The sequence below is a fragment of the Mycteria americana genome, chromosome 14, assembly GCF_035582795.1.
Source record: "Mycteria americana isolate JAX WOST 10 ecotype Jacksonville Zoo and Gardens chromosome 14, USCA_MyAme_1.0, whole genome shotgun sequence".
In the NCBI taxonomy this organism is placed as follows: Eukaryota; Metazoa; Chordata; class Aves; order Ciconiiformes; family Ciconiidae; genus Mycteria; species Mycteria americana.
The window spans coordinates 14,321,409-14,338,337 of NC_134378.1; the positions used below are offsets into that span (position 1 = coordinate 14,321,409).

At 43.1% G+C, this 16,929-nt stretch overlaps 1 protein-coding gene across 1 annotated transcript in view; it reads left to right on the forward strand.

The window, feature by feature from the left end:
- CDH4 (cadherin 4) overlaps positions 1-16,929 on the forward strand; it is a 468,873-nt gene that overhangs the window by 348,703 nt on the left and 103,241 nt on the right. The window contains exon 5 of the mRNA XM_075516899.1: positions 15,123-15,278. Within this exon, the coding sequence (XP_075373014.1) occupies positions 15,123-15,278 (156 nt within the window). The remainder of the gene's footprint in view (positions 1-15,122; positions 15,279-16,929) is intronic.

A 16,929-nucleotide genomic window follows, 5' to 3' on the forward strand; every position in this document is an offset into this window, starting at 1 on the left:
TCTCAACTTCTGTGTCTTTTAAACTCAACATAGAAGTGAAAGAGAGAAAAAACAGCAATGAAGCTCTGCATTGAAATTGAAGTTCACAGTCTGACACAGATGCACAGAGTCTTCCAAATCAAAGAGAATTGATGAGCCTTGCACAGGCAGGTGCCTCGGCTCAATCACAACCTAAATAATCCTGAAATTAAGATCAGAGTCTGTCGCTGCAGTTGCTGCCATATGTAGCCACTACTCGGTTCTGCCTCCATGCTGAGGCAGGGAGTTGGGTGCATGAAAGCACCAACCTGCAGAGTGATGGGAGCCCTGGCATAGAGAGGCAGCCTGGCAGCGGGCAGCAGGAGCACCACTCCTGTGGGGAAGGCAAATTTTGGAGTCCTGGGGACTCGGGGATCAAAGAGCCGCGGAAATGACAAGTGTGGCATGTCACAGTGCACCCCCTGCTAGGTGATTCAGGGCACAGTGTGGACAAACTGCACATGCCACCTCTTAATTAGAGGAAAAATCCTGTCCCCCAGTAGTGGCCTCAAACCAAAAGGGATGAGCTAAGGGGGGTGTCATCCTCCGAATAAAGAGATGGGCAAGAGCACAAATGCCTGGGAACAGGGCCATGGGGGGAATGAATAAGTTGCCCTTCCAAAGCAACTCTTTCTTTGTTAGTCCTGTTAAAAAAAATATAAAAATAAGCTGCAACTATTATGCTCAACACAGCATTTTCAAAGTTCACATGGTTTTCAAGCATACCCTGCTAAGCACAAACTATGATTCATTTGGAATTTTCTAATTAATACTGGCATGGCATTGTCCCCTGCTGTTGCCCAACTTCTTGCTTGAGAGAACTTTTTCTTTTTAAAGAAAAGAGAAAATATTTTATCTTGGAACAGTAAGGTGCTTCTTCAGATGCAAAGTCTGCCAAGACAGAACAAGAAGGGGGTGAAATGTGGGGGATTTTCCCTTTGCTTTCACTGAGTTCCTTTATCAACTGTAGCACAACCCGACTCTTTAGTAAGGTGATGACCAGAAAAAAACATGGCAAGAAATGCTAGCTCTTCTCTCATCCCCATCTTTAAGTACTAAAAGCTGGGGAAGAGTAAATTGTCATTTAAACTCTGGATATTGCACCAGGCAAAATGATTTTGCCTTTTTTCTCTCTGTAAACTAATGGATGTGGAATCTTTCAAAAAATAAACCAACTCCTCTTAATAAAGCTCTGCATATAGATATTTAGCAGCTAAGCACTAAATCCACGGAATAGGGGGAAAGTGCAGAAGTAGTGGATTAATATATAAAAGGATGCTTTTTCCCCTTCAAAGCCTTCTTAAGTGCTGACTGATGGAATAAACCCTGAAAACTTTTCTCTGTGCTAATTGTCATGTTCCTTGGCTTGCATCCCATTTGCTGTCCGTCATCCTCTGCAGTTTGAGAAGTTTCGCATAAGAGCTTTCTTCTTCTGTTTACAGGCATGCCATGTAGCGTATTCAAAACCAGGGATAGTTCAGAGGGTCAGGAAATCTTCCTCCTGCTTCTTATTAAAAAGAAAAAAAGAAAAAAAAAAGCCCTGAAGATTTAGAGTTTGAAGAAACATCATTCCCCCACATACATCCAGCTTCTCAAAGGCCCAGGAGCCAACTTTGAGCTTTCCTAGAAATAAACATGAAGCGATACCCCACTCTAATCACCACAAAAATATTGGGTCAGCTTGTCAGCCAGTGGAAATCGGTGTAAAGCCACTGAACCAAAAGAAGCCGTGCTGATTTACGCTACTTTGGAGAGCAAGGCATGGCCTGTAAGGCAGCCACATGATTTTGGTATGTGACAGACTGTTTTCTTTTAATTTCCTCTGATAAAAAAAGATACTCTATGAAATAATAATAAGCTGTTCCTTTTTAGTATCATCTTTTGAGTATGTATGGGATTGGTAGAAGAAGATGACCTGTAATTCCATCCCAATTAAATGCCGAAAGTCAGCAGTTCACAATTCTTTCACTGGTGGATTATTTTCAACCCTCCCGGTTCCCACAGGACCTATTCCCCGCGTCATTATCAACTTTTTTAAATTGAAAGTATTATGAAGGCAATTTCCTGCCGCCAGCAACTTTCACATCACTTTCTCAGGGCCCTGCAGCCTGAGAACAACCACTACGACTAAATCTATCAGCAACAGAGGATCGGATGGAGTGACCTGAATTACAAAAGACCAAAATGCTCAAAAATGTTCTATAAGAAATGGTTTTCCTTTACTCACTGCTGATGGTTTTAAAGGTTGTTGGGGACAAGTGTGTTTCAGGTCCACTCCTGCTGTCACCAGTCTCCAACAAGGCTTTAAGAAGATGTGTGTACTGGATAAGGTGGATCTGTAAGAACTGGGGGGCATATTTCTGACTTACAATTGAACTATAAAATCCAGCACGACAGTGGTGGTGAACAGACCAAAGAGCCCGAGAAAACACAGAAATGTGGTAAGAGCTCAGATTTCATTTGCGCTTCAAAATAAGAAACTGGAGCAGGGTTTCCCAGCTTTATTCCTGGAGGGCTGCTCGCGGGAGCGAGGACCAGGCTGGGTGCTGCACAGTGAAGTCGTCTGCAGTGCAAGACCGTTGCTTTCGGTTTGTGTGAAGCAAAAATCCCTTCCAGGGCTCATATAGAGGCGACAAATGACCTGTGGCTGCACTATGGGAAGCCAGGGCCAGATTTTCTGCATATTCATAGTAAGATGTGCGGCAAGCCCTAGAAATAATTTGACTTACGTTTCGGGTGCTTTGGCAGGAACACAATTGCACTGACGGTCTGGCCTCGATTTGCCAGTGTTGAGTATCTTGAAATGTGTCATTGATGCTGTCAAATGCACAGAGGAAATAACATTTTCTTCCCATCAGTTTTACTTCTGTAGTAGCATGTGTTAGTAGTAGCTGTACTTGACTGAGAGTAGAGGTGGCAGCAGAAGTGTGATTTGGGGTTGGTAATACCCCTTTAAATAAAGCCCACTGTACAGGTTTCTACGCTTCCTACCCTTGTTTGGCTGTTCCCAGAGATTGCTGCTGGTCCTTATTCTCAGTATTGCCAGAGATATCTCTATTACACAGCTTGGAAAACAAGCAGAAGGTCAGATGGGTTCTCTATGCTTGCAGTCTTTCTCTATTTTATTCCTCCGGCTGCGATTGATAGACCCAGTGGTGTGGAACAAACATTGCTCCCGTAATTAACTGCTGCCTGTTAGATCTGCAGGTAACACGCAGCTCTGGGGCTGTAGGGGAGGTTTGGTGGCAAACCAGAAATGCATGTAACAGAGAAATAGATCGGTGAGGTACAGACACGTGCCATTTCCTCGCATGGGTCGCCTCGTTGAAAGTATTGATATGCGTATTGGGGATCTCCGGTTAAGAAATGGAGTTAGACCCTGCCAGTTGCATTTACAGTATTTTGCTAATCTATTCTTTCTGACACCACAAATAGCGTATTTCATTGTGCTGCTTTATTGATCAAAGGAAAGATTCGATTTGACGGCAGTTTCAGAAAAGCCTTCAAGTTGTCCAAGGTGTGGTAGAATTAGTAACTACCCTAAGCTGACATATGGTAATTTAGCGTTTAATGTTTGCCCTGACACACTGAGGAGTCATCATGCCAAGTTACCAGCTGATGCCCACAAGTTTATGAGTACATAAATAATAGCTGAAATAGTTTTCTGGAGCCGTGTTTAGATTTAAACATCCAGCCTTTGATTCATTGTGTATTGCAGTTAAACTTTCTTTGGCAGGGCAGCGGGGGCTGGAACCCCGTTGAACTACCCACTACAGTTAGAATAAATTAATAGGATTTTGCAGCTTTTTGCAGCTGTATTTGTACAACTTCATCTTGAAATAATTTTAATTTCTGTGCCTAAGCTTATAATTTTTTCAAGCTCGTTACACAGTTGGCTGTACATAATTATGTCTTACAGCCATAAGCAGTGACAATCTGCTTACCTAAACTATTCTGCTCTAAACTTGTCATTTAACTGATGGTGGAGGAATTGCATGTAATTCACTAGATCGGAAATTAAATTATCAATTAATAATACTGCAAAAAAATTAATCAAGAAATTCAGTATGCCTGTCAGAGTATCTGCAATTAAGAAGGCAGTCGAGCATTAGCATCCCAGATCAGACTGGACTCCACCATCCTTGTTAGCCAAGTCCAAGCTGCAGGTTTGCACAGAAAATCCGAGTGATTTGCACCTCGCACCTATTTGTGGAAGTGCTGAGGAAGGCAAATGGCATCACCAAATTAACGTGTCCCCCCCGTAAATTATTAGTAATAGGAAGACTTCTCATTGTGAGCCTCTTGAGATCCTAAAAAGTAACTGGTCTTTGGAGCATTAATCAAGCTCCAGGCTACCTTGCAGGGCATTTCACCTGTGGTGCGCCGGAGCCGTGCGTGGCGGCGCATGCGAGCACAGCCCTTCTGACTGCCTGTGCGGTATTTGGGTGTGCTTGCATGAGTACGTCTGCAGGTACCCGTTCAGGAGTGAGGGTACTCAGCCACTTGTTCAGGCGTCTGTGCTTTGCGCCTTCTGCAAACAGAACTACCTATGTGAACGCGGTCGTTGTTATTGGGGTTTTTGGGGGGTGGGAGGCTTGGGGTTTTGTCCGTGCTTGTGACTTTTGAGGACTGCTGCTGGCTTTGGGGGGTTAAATTCAAAAACAGAATGTGACATAAATGGAATTGAGATGTAGAAAGGTGCTAAAACATGTCAGAGTGATTGCATTTTTTTTTTTAAATATATGGCGCCATGTCCTAAAACAGGCCTGTCTGCCTCTTGTGTTAAAAGCATGTGGGCAGGAGCACATCAATAAGTTACATGAATTAAGTCTAACGTGAATTCAAGTCAAAGTAAGCAGGGGTCTCGGATCTAACCCGCACAGAAGTACAGTTAATGAAAGAGAAAAACTTGCCAAAAATTCAGCCCTGTGAATTCATTCTAAATGAGTAGAGATCAGCTAGGTTTGAAATTTCCTAAAAGGCAGTCTCCCATCCCTCATGCATGAAGCAGATCTGCAGAAATGATGGGTGTTTGAGTCTGAGGGCACCCACCCCAGAGGGAAAGGTACCTTTGAAAAGAGGGGCCCGAGCACAGGAGCTGCAGCTGCTGGGGGGACCCTTAGCAAAGCCTCTGAGCTGCAGGAGGGTGAGATGGCCAGGGCAGAGGAGAGCTGGCTGGGAGAAGGGATTGCGAGAGGCTCGACGCTTGTAGGTGATGGCGAATGCAGCTGGCACGCACGTGGCAGGGTGTGCCTGTAGCTGGTCTTTAGCATTTTTTGCAGGGGTAGCTGGTGCACAGCGTATGTAGCTGTACACATGCACAGCGAATGTGTACGTGTCGGCATGGTGCTGGATCGTGCGGTGTGGGCTGGGGTGCACGTGCCTGACTCCTGCCTGTTTGCTGTTAGCTTGCCAGGTCTTCCTGACTGCAGACTTCTCACCGGTGTCTTGCTCGGCAGTTGCTTGAAGCAAAAATGCAGCGCTCGGATGTCCTGCTTTGCTACTGTTACCTGTTGCAGAAGGAAGCATATGTGTCCATCCGTGGGCAGAATTTGGCCATCAGGGAAAAGTTATAGATGATCCAATATTTTGTTTGCATAACATATGAGGATGAGTCGTAGGACCAAAGTCATCTGGCGCTGGCTTTGTTCAGTGGACAATAAATCATAGAATCATAGAGTATCTTGAGTCGGAAGGGACCATAAGGATCATTGAGTCTAAACCTGCACTGATGTCCGTTAGCATTGCTCCCGTAGTGCCTAGAGAGAACTTCATATTCTGCCTATTCACAGTCAGTGGTTCCCTTTACTGACCATTGAAATAACTTCTGTACGCACCGTGCCATGTAATCTACCCTACAGAACAAACGAATGGGTTTGCTTTTCCTATAATTGAAGTTATTAGAGAGACTTTGAGAACTGCAGAGCTTTAAATCCTGCTCTGCAAGCATCCCAAAGTAGTGTCTCAAACATGAGCCTCAGCAGATTTTGTTCTCCAAAATATACGCACTAGAGGGGTTTATTGTTGTTTCCTATTGTTAGCTATTTGCAGACAGGTCCAAAAGCTTAATTTTATGCTGAGACTAGCATTCGCAATCATGCCACAGCACCACTTCTCCATGATCAGTAATATCTGCAGGTGTCGTGCAAAATGTGAATTCAATGCATGCCTATATATGATTGGGAAAGCCAGAGCTCATTACAAAAGCAAAGGTCATACTAAGACCAGTTATATCCCTTGAATTTGGGAAAAATGCCCTTCATGAGGACACAAGTGTGTTTGTTCCCCACTGAATACTTTTTCCCTGTATCCGAGCTCGCTGTCCTATGGAGAGGAATGCTGCTTGTGTTAAATTGCTGCGTGTTGTTGTACAAAGACCGTTCTTCCCTTGTTCTTCTGCCGTGCAGCTTAATTTTTAGATGCCACGGACCAGATTTTCAGCTGAAATAAATTAGCATGCCTCTGTTTGAAGCCAGTGAGTCTACACTGATTTATACTAGCTGAGGACTTCGATCGTTAGTTACACTGATCAGGTTACTCCTGCATAGGTCAGTATTTGCTGCCCTTGGTTATCTTCTGTGCTGAGCCTCGGGTTTCCTGCTCAGTTTTACCCAGAAGGGTGCTGGATTCTCTTTGCCAGGGTGGCTCTGTGGCAGGCACGGCAGCATAAGGCTTTGGGGCAGACACCCTTCAAAAAGAAGTGAGGACAAAGTGCCACTACTATGATTTATTTTTCTTGACTTAGTCTTCATTTAGGCATAGCTGTAGCAGACAGCAGTAGGGTCAGCTGCAAGAAGGCACTGCAGGATGGTATCCTATGTAAGGATAACAGTGTGTAGCCCTTCATAAATAGATTATGAAGGATGATCTTCTCTTGCCTGTCACGACTCCTCTATCACAGTAGTAAGAACAGTGTGTTTTGAACTCTCAGAGGTATTTCCTTGACCTTTTGTCATGGAGCATCCTGTACAGCAGAGGAGGGCTTGTGCATCTGGTTCACATCCCAGTTACTTAATATCAGCCACTTGCATCTTGCACAGTGTGAACCAGCCTCAGTTCTTCAGGGCCAAAATTCACCCGATAGCAGTACATGCAACTCCACTGGGATGCCTTCAGTCACTACACGGAAGAATCTGCTCTCTTGTAAGAGAGATAAGAGAGAGAGTACTAAGAACAAGTTTTGTTGCTTCTGCTATCAACGTTCTGGCAGTGATAAGACGTTGGTCACGTGGTGGTATTCTGCTGATCTGTAATAATCTTCCCTTCCCATCAGAGCCGCTCTCCTTCCTCTCGCTTACCTTGCTACAGTCTGAAGCATTTCCACAGCAGAGTACTTAAAAACTGAAGCGGCTGCAAAAGGCCTGAAGAAAGGCACATGCTGCTTTAGAAATTACTCTGCCGTATCAATTACCATTTGATGTGGAAGATCCATTAGCATTGGCCAGTTCCTGATACAGGCACATTAGCTTCTTGACCTTTATAATGGCGAGTAATGAAAATTGCTTAATTATTTAATCATGAAGACCACGCAACAAATTGCAATTTACTGAGTTTCCACTGGTAAAGACAGAGACCTGGCAGGGCTAGCATCATCTTAGCTGCTGTCGGTCCCAAGTCACCACTCAGAAACTTTGGCCCAACTGGAGAGTTAGGTAGAGAGCAGACTGGCCCCAGGAATCCTGCAGACCTCAGTCTTGTGTCCAGACAACTCACGCTAAGACATAAATTCTTTGCTGTTTCAGCAGGTAGGAAAGCGAAGTTAAAATGCAGCAGACCCTGACCCTGATGCACTGCTGCGCACCAGGTATTCTGTGCTTGTAGCGTCTCGTCTGATCATGTACGAAATTCAGTTTCCTAGGCTAAGGGATTGTTATTTTGCTTTTATCCCAAGCAGAATAATGGTAGTTTTGAATTGGACCATGAGTCTGACAAGTTCATTTTCATCCCGTATTTATGCATGGGGTCACACACAGTTATTGGCCAGAATCGCAGGGAGAATTTCTTCTCTCCCACTGCATTACAGTCTCCTTATTGAGCCTGATTTATATTCTTCTGTTCTCCATCTGCTCGATGTTACATTTTCGTCCAGGTAGAGGAGAAAAACCCTGGTAAACAATTCAAAAAAACCTGGAAGGGAGAGAGGGAGTGAAGACTATCAAAGCTACCGACGGGCATAGGGAAAGCTCTGGAGAAATGTATCCACGTGGACGTAATTGGCCTGAAGGGAGTTGCTGCGCTGGAGAACAGCCCTTGGACAGAGGGAGCCACGTGAAAGCCAAAGGACCTGTGAAACGCTGGAAGCTTTCAGCAGCTGAACATTTGGTGAAGCGCCTCAGCCAAGTGCTCGCAGGGTCAGTGCAGAGGAAGCAAACTCCTCCTGGTAAGAAGCAGGCAAGCTGGCCGGGGAACGGGTTCCGCTGCAGGCTGCAGAGCACGAGCCAGGCATGCGTGAGACGTGGTTCTCTTTTGGGTTCAAACATTTCTTTCCCTAATGCAGGCTGCATCATCAGTTACATCAATAGCTTAAATGACTGCTTTAATCTCTCTGACATACTAGTTTTACTCTGTTTTATCATCAAAATAAATACATTATAAATCACGTTGCACGGATTTCAACTGGAGTAGAGGAAGATTTAACCTGACATGAGAGACACCCAGCCATTGGGACAAAGGGAACGTTTTTACAGTTCGCTTTGGATTTGTATTTTGAAGAAGAGGAAGAAACTTAAGCTCTTGCATAGCAGTAATCATAGTAGCTAAATGCTGTTTGTAACTGCAGGAAGAATGGCATTCACCGCAGTGAATCTCAACCATGTAAAAATTAGGCATCTAGTCTAAGTGGAGTCCTTGGTTCTCTCTCTACAATACATGGAAAGAGAAAACCACTTCTTCCAGGAAATGTGATGTGTGCTTAAGCGTTCAGGACAGGAGGATGGATTTCAATCTGCAAAGGCTTACTTGTCTGCTGTTTATCTGGCTATCTTAGACCAGATACAAAGTTTCTAGGAAGTTATGTATGAGATGAAATCAGTCCCACTTGAGGGAAGAAAGAAATCCACAATTACAAATGTGCCTTTCCATCCTTTCTTTCTTTGCCAATAGAGATCTTTTCCTACTTAACCTTGTTTGCAGAGACTGCCGCTATGGGAAACTTAGCTCAACTGATAGTCGTTTTGTCCAGTAGTGGATAAAGACTTGCAGGCTGCTATTAAACCCAGTGTTTTAGTTAGTGGAAATATTCCTTTTATTCAAACATGATAGCTGCCCTTGCCATGTCAAAGCATCCTCTTTGCAAGGCGCAGAATAGATGTTTTTTTCTGAAGACAGCTGAAGTGTTTTAGAGAATCTTCTGTTTTCATTTTTTCTTTCTGGGAAGTAGCTTGGGATCATCGGCAAGTGTGATAAAAGGGGACAGAAGTTAATAAATATCACCTTAACCTGGTTGGGTCTCCAAATCTGCCTTAATTTTTCTCTGTCCTTTTGACTTTTGCATCTATTTATTGAAACCATATGTGATTCTTTAAGCAGCACGCAGTAATTTGTTTGGAAATACAGGGCTAGAGATGTGTCTCTTTACTGGCTTCTAAAACAACTGTGAAATAAGAGTTAAGAACTTTTATACAAATGAGTCTTAAACATATTGCAGATTCAGTTAAAAATAAATAAGTAAGTCCTTAGCAAGGATTTCAATAAGCAGTAAGAGTAGCTGAATTAAAATATTTCCACTAAAATTAATGAGCCAATCCTGGAATGCTTAGACTGACTCTTAAGTGTGCTCATTTAAAGACTTTGAATATGTTTGCCTGTCTGAATTTCTATGGAGCATTTTGAATGCATGACAGATTATAGTCTTCAATTATTTTAATTTGGTTTTCTTAATGGGCAAAATAGCTAAGAGCTTAATAATAAAAGACACTTACTGCTTATCATTTACATTATTTTATGTGTTCATTAATAATTATAATGGGTTTTATAAAACAAAAAAATCAAGTCTAAGTCTCCCCAGGTCATGTTAGTGCAAATCTTGCATAGTATTCTATGGGAGATTTGGGAAACTAAGTATTTTTTCAAGGGCATTCTTAACTCCATACGTTATAGAGCGAGTTAGAGAACCTCAAAGGAAATTTATTTTCTAGTTTGCTCTGTGGATAGAAAATGCAACAGAGTATAAATGGCCTGCTTTGCTCTCTAGATACATTCCCAGGCACTTACATGTACCATCACTCGGTGATGGGCAGAACCCAGACCATGTACGGCTCGGTGAAATCCTCAAAATATAGTTTGTTACGTACAGGAATACTGTTGTTACAGTCCCATCTTCTCTTCTGTAGGCTCAGTTGTCCTTGTTTGTTCAGCCTTTCCCTACACACCTGGTTTCCTAGGCTTCCAGGCATTTCCTTTACTGGTATCTAACAAATCTCCATTGGGTCACTTTTTTCTGGCAATGTCGTGCTCCAAAAACTGTTTAATGGGACTCACAGGTGTCCTCCAATCTGCTGACCATACAGCTTTCCATAGGCTGCGTTGCCTGGTACAGGAGAGTTACGGGGATCTGTGGTTCTTCTTGTCATCTGCTAGGATGAGGGGGCTTGTAAATTCCAAACCCTGCAGCAAGAAATGGAAGTGCTAAGAACACAAGAAGGGTATGGATCAACAGGAGCAAAACAGAGAGATAAAATTTGCTACCTCGAAGGAGCTCATCAGTTGAAATTTTGCTGATCACTAAAACTTGCAGGAACAGTATAGCTACCCAGTTACCCCTGATGGAGACGCGTGAACCCTAAGGTTTTATGTAAAAGTGGGATGCAGTCCTGTGTCACAACCACAGGCTACTTTTCAAGCCCATCTAAATGTGAGATTGCTCCAAGGAGAAAGCCAGCTCTGAAGGGCTTAGTCCTGTATTATCTCAAGAGTTGCAATGTTAATTTTCATGCAGTTTAGTTATTGTATCAGAACTTGCAGTGGAAAATACCCATCTGTGAAATCACACCGATTTCTTCTGTTCCTGGGATTACTCTAAAGAAATGAGAGCTGAGTCAAGCTCTTGGTGTTCTGATTCTGAGTTGCAAATGTTGACTGCAGCCCTTGTGCTCTGTTTGGGATGGTGCAGCAATGCTTCAACCTCAGACCCCCCACAGTCCCCTGCTTTGCTGTTGGACTCTGAGGCTGCTGTGTCCTTGCTTGTCACAGCCAAGTGGAGGTCTGGCAATGCAAGTTCGGTGCCTGGCTCCACTGCATGTTCCCTCTGTGGATTTGGTGGCTGGTCCCAGAGTTCCCAGATGGTCCATTTGTATCTGTCAGTGTAGGTGAGGATACTCAGCATCCCAGGGTTCCTCCGTGGAAAATTTCACCTGTATTCATGAGATAGGATAGGATCAGGGGATAACATCTTCCACCGTAAATTGCCTTTCAGTCTGGGGCATTTTCCTTCACCAATGTAACAATCCAATCTAAGCTCCATCCCCGAGGGTTTTTTTAGAGAGTAAAAGCTGCTTTACAAGCAAATTCCTCTTATGACAGTCATCAGCCATCATCATTCATCTTGCTCACATCATTATACGCAGTGTTGTACCATGCCTGGCGCTGGAGAAGCTCAAAGCTCCAAGGGTTCTCTGAGTAAAAAATGTATAAATGCAGCTAAGGAAAACTACCCTTGTGCCATCTGTTCTGTAACCCAGAACCCTGCATAACTCTTGACTGCATTATAAAAGGAAAGATAAATGAAAAAAAAATTAATGTGTATGTTCTCCAGCCAGAAGATTATGATATGGATATGTTACCATCTTCTCACTTCCCAGGCGTAAATGAGTGAAAAAGCAGCTCTCTCCTGAGCCACTAAATTCCTCCAACCAGTAATTTTTTTCTTCTGATCTAGTGAGCTCCTGGGGAATAGAGGTTTTTTCATTATGATTATTATTGTTATTATTATTATTATTATTATGGTAAACTGCTCCAGGAACGGTTTCAACAAAAGAAGTAAACCTTACATTGTATTCAGATAATGTTCTTAACTTCTCAACAAGATTTACTAAATTGCACCCTGGGAATTATGCAAATGAAACCTTTGGTCAAAATGTTACAGGATTACTGTAAAAAAAGTCTTTTTTTTTAAAATCTCATTAAGAATCCTAAAATTACATGTTCCAATATAAAAAGCATGTGTGATGAATATCTGCCTGGTAGTAATATGTACTATGCTTCATTGTCAGTGGTCTTTGCAACTTTCTGTGAGAAGTGCTACTTCTTAGGTGATTTTTCTGAACACTTCACATCCTTGTATTCTTACTGGAAATGGAATTAAGTACAGGTAACAGGCAAACCATTGTAGTACGATGGCAATTAACAACAAATAATGAGTCATTGCTGAATATTTGCAACATATTTCCCCCATCTTTGTTTTGCTCAATGCAGTATAATTATCTCACGGATTTTTCTTAGCGTAATTGGGTAAGTCATATGGGTCTTACGATGTATTTCATCTCCTAGATCTGCAATGATTTACATACAGACAGCTTAGACCCTATTAATGCTAATAAAAGTGCTGCAAGGACATCCTATAGCATACACTTTATTAAACTGTACATAGCTTTCTTAGAGAGCTTCTGTTTATCTGTGTTTCCTGAAAATAAAATATAGTGCCTTTAGCACTAAATATTTAAATCCAGCCTCCTTTTCCATGTTTCTGTCTCTCTCTATGCATTTCTAATGCTTCTATCACAATGGGATCTGGGGACTATATGCAACAGGAAATAGAGCAGAAAAATGTCCACGAAGAACTAACAGACTCTCCCCTTCCGTGATTCAGGTTAAAATTGCTTCCATTTTAGTTCCTTGGAGGGAGGCTGGTTTGCTGTTTGGTGCTTGTGCTCAAGTCACGGCCATAGTTGAGCCGGGCTGGGGCTGGGGCTGGGGCCACCCTCCCGGCTCCCATCCTTTAGTGAGCAAAAAAGCAGCAAAAGTGCAGATACCTTGGGTTTGGTTTTTTTCCTTCCACCTTTGTTAAGGGAAAACTTTGGCAAGGGTGAAGGGCTGGTTTTATCCTGGCACGTTACAGGTCCTTTGGAGCTGTGCACGCACACATTGATGGAGACAGACATACAACTGTGTGTCCCAAGTTACCACTTTTTTCCCCTTTGTCTTTCATTTCTAAGCTGGGAACCCCACACTGACTCAAAGTTGGAGGTCCAGTGGTGGCTTCCTATGTTTTCACTTAACCTTGAGCCTAGCTCCAAGCATGTAGGTAGTGGGTTAGAGCTTGAACTCCCTGACCTGAGCTATAAATTTGCACAGACATTCACATAAATTCGATTTTCAGCCCTTTCTGCCTGGCAGGGTGAAAGCTGACTTTCTAAAAATGGGGACAGTGGACTTCAGTTATTGAACTGTTGAGTCGGTTGCCATCACTAAAACCACAGTTGTGCAAGCAAAGCTTGATTTTTATATGCTCTTTTTCACCCACGGATTTGCTAATGAAAATTGGATTCATACCTGTCTACTTGGGTCCCTATTACAAATACCCACTGGGCACACAAAAACCTGTATAAACCATTTTGTGCAGCATGAGGGCACTTTCACAATGTCCCCAGTACCTCTTTTAAGTGATTATACCAGTGTAAGTCCAGTCAGTTTTCCTTGGTACTAATAGCCTAAACAAGCAGTGAATCCTGTAGAGAAAAGACAGATGAAACTGTCTCTATTCCCTGACCTTCAGCTCCAGAAGTGTAGGTGCAGCACGAATCAATCCTGGCAGTGTCTAGTAATAACTGACATTATTAGCCGTTAACAGGAGCAGACTATTTGGTGGAGGCAGTACAAAGAAAACAGTGTACAAACTTGGTAATGATCTGGACAAAGGCATCAAAGGAGATTCTCAGAGCCAGGGGATCTTATATTATCCGGCACCGACACGTTCAGCATCTTCTCAGCCTCCCGTGTCAGGAGAGGAAGAAATAGCGGTAGGTCACATGCGGGAGGAGTGCGAGAGCAGCCCGCAGCCCTGTCCCAGTTCCTTTGCCTGACCAGCGAAGCCTCCTTTTCCCTTGGGAAATGACCTTCGCTCCCCAGACTGGGGCTGTCTGGGGGGACGTGGGGGCCCCCTGCATCCCACTGGGCCCACTCAGGCTCCTCCAAGCCTGCTGCTGCCGTAGCAGAGACGCTAACATGCACCCAGCTACGAGATTTCTATTATCTTCCCACTACTTTGTTGTATTCATAGACCTGTTAGGGAAAAATTTATGCACGTCGCTTTTACGCTGCCAAGACAGTTTCTGATGGTGCGGGGGGGTGGTAATTTATTTGTACCTTGCACTTTCTTTCAGGAATAGTCATGCTATTGCAAGAACTTCTTTCAGCATTTGATCAGAAAATTAAATTTGGGTTTAAAGAGATAGTCAGGGTTGCTAGGACAACATATTAACCTCCCTTTTTTATTTTCTCGGCTCTGTATCCGAGGTTCGTGTAATTCAACATGCTGTATTTGGTTTGTGGTGGTGTTCTCAAGGTATGGGAGGGAAGGGGTTTCAAAAGCAATATGCCAAACACGCTTTGCCTCGACAAATAGTCAAATGAAATGGTAACATCCCACCGGGCATTCCCAGCCTTGCCTTGTCCAGCCAGCAGGCTTGGACAAAGAGAGAGCAAACGCCCCTGTTCTTCGAATTTCAGGGGAGTATTTGTGTGCACAGTCACAGGGACTGAGAACTTGATGTGGGAGCTTGCAGACAGCATTTTCAGAAGTGATTAATGGCTGGGAGACTCCAGGTATGGCTGAACAATTTGGGCACTTTAAGGAGCCTAGGGTTTCAATAACATGTAAGCAGCATTTTTTTGTGCATATAGGTTCTACCACATCTAAGGCAAAAAGTCAGAATTTCAATGATTCCTAGAGAATCGTCATGAATAAAAGAGGAGAAAAATAGCTGAAAAAAATGTGGAATACACTTTTCCTGGCTTTTCCCCAAACCTTTGGCGTACAGCTCCCTTGTCAAAATTGACAGCAGTATTACATTTATGCAGCTTTCAGGCTCAGATCTTTAAAGTTGTTTAAACATCCGTATGGCTTTTGTCCAAAACTTATCGATTGCTGTCTTTGTTATTTCATCCAGATTCGTTCCGATAAGGACAAAGAGATCCATATCAGATACAGCATCACCGGAGTGGGAGCCGACCAGCCACCGATGGAAGTCTTCAGCATTGACCCTGTGTCTGGCAGGATGTATGTGACTCGCCCGATGGACAGAGAAGAAAGAGCTTCCTACCACGTAAGTATAAAACATCTTGAGTTTTATCTAGGCTCACAAGCTCAAAGCAAAACTGTACCAGAATTGCTGGGTTCAAGAAGGGACATGCAGCTTTGAGAAGACCGGGGTGTTTGTTCAAAATCAGAGCCCAGTTCACAGTTTGGACTGGCTCCTGTGTCAGCAAAGACCTGAGCAGTTGGCTGCACAGAGGTGCTCAGGCTTAACTAAGAGCACGAGTCTCAATCTTACTCTGCCGGGGCACTTGTGTGTGCGTATGGAGATGCTGGCTTTGTTTCTGCTTTCCTTTAGTGTAACCTGCCCTTGCTAAATCAGCCAAACCAATGCAAAGCAGCATTGAACTGATGTCCTTTTCAGACACAAAGTCGGAGTCATTTGTTTAAAGTGGTGTAACTTCACGCTGCTTATTAAATCCATGCATATTTACGTGTGGACTGAACCCCCCAAAACCACGAGAAGCCAATCGCTACATTAGCACGTCTTGGGAAATTACTAATTTAAGAATCATTACTGCAGCTAAACATGCAATAATTGGTATAGTCATTTTTCATTTTAAATCACTAGGAGATGTTCAGGCAGTATGATGGGGGTGTGTCAGATAGGTTTTTAAATGTGCAGATAGGCTAATATTAAATATGAGGAAATTAATTAAGATTAATTACACTCAAAAGTGGCGCCTCACGCTATCCTAGTTCATCAAATGCTCTACCTGCAGAATACTTAGAGTGTAATTGGCCATTATGTTTGGATATAAATCCTAGCCCCTATATTGCACAGCATAATAGCCCAGCAGATACAGTCCCACAAATTGCTAAAAAAACGTGTTGCACCTTGCATGATAGCCCTGCAAAAATTTCAAACACTTTGTGCATCTACGCTTTAGTTCTCTCCTGGAGTGGTTGTGAAAGGTTGTTTCATGGATTGCTTTGTATCAGCATTAGCCACATCTATCGGCATCGTAATAGCCGTTCCCAGGGATGCTGTAATGTCAGTGAAACGGTACGGGTCACTTCCACTGACACCATATTCCTAACTGCGCCGTCGGAGATGCACATTCTGTCAGCTTTATCAGGTATCCAGTTAACCATGTTGACACAGCTTCTGGACTGGGGTGGAAGGATAAAGAAAATAGATTACCTCTTTAGTTGGGTGGGAAAAGAGATTTCCCCTGGGTAAAAGAAGATCTGAAGGAAAATTATTTTATCCTTTGTGAACAAGAACAATTATTTTGTTTGTTGTGCCTAGGAAAATATGAAGAGCGGTTGTTCTGAAAAAGGAATATTTGAGATGCAGTGTGTGTCATCTCAGCGTTGTTGATACTGTTTCAGCAGTGCCAGGTTACTATAACGGTGCAGTCAATAATACAATACACAAGTTAACGCTTTTGATGGAGCCACTGTGATGTCTACTATCAGACACTCTCAGTCAAAAACATATGATGAAAAAGATTTTCTCCTCCATAATAACAAATCATGTGCCCCCTAATAACAAACTTAACGTACCGGTTACAGTGAATTCACTAAACTGAATTCTTGCCTAGGCAAAGGTGACTGGATAAGTCTGCCTCCTCTGCACCGCAGGATTTCCAGCCTTTTCTGTTCCTTACAGAAACCTTGAACTAGTGACATCCATATGTAAATAAGCATATTCACAC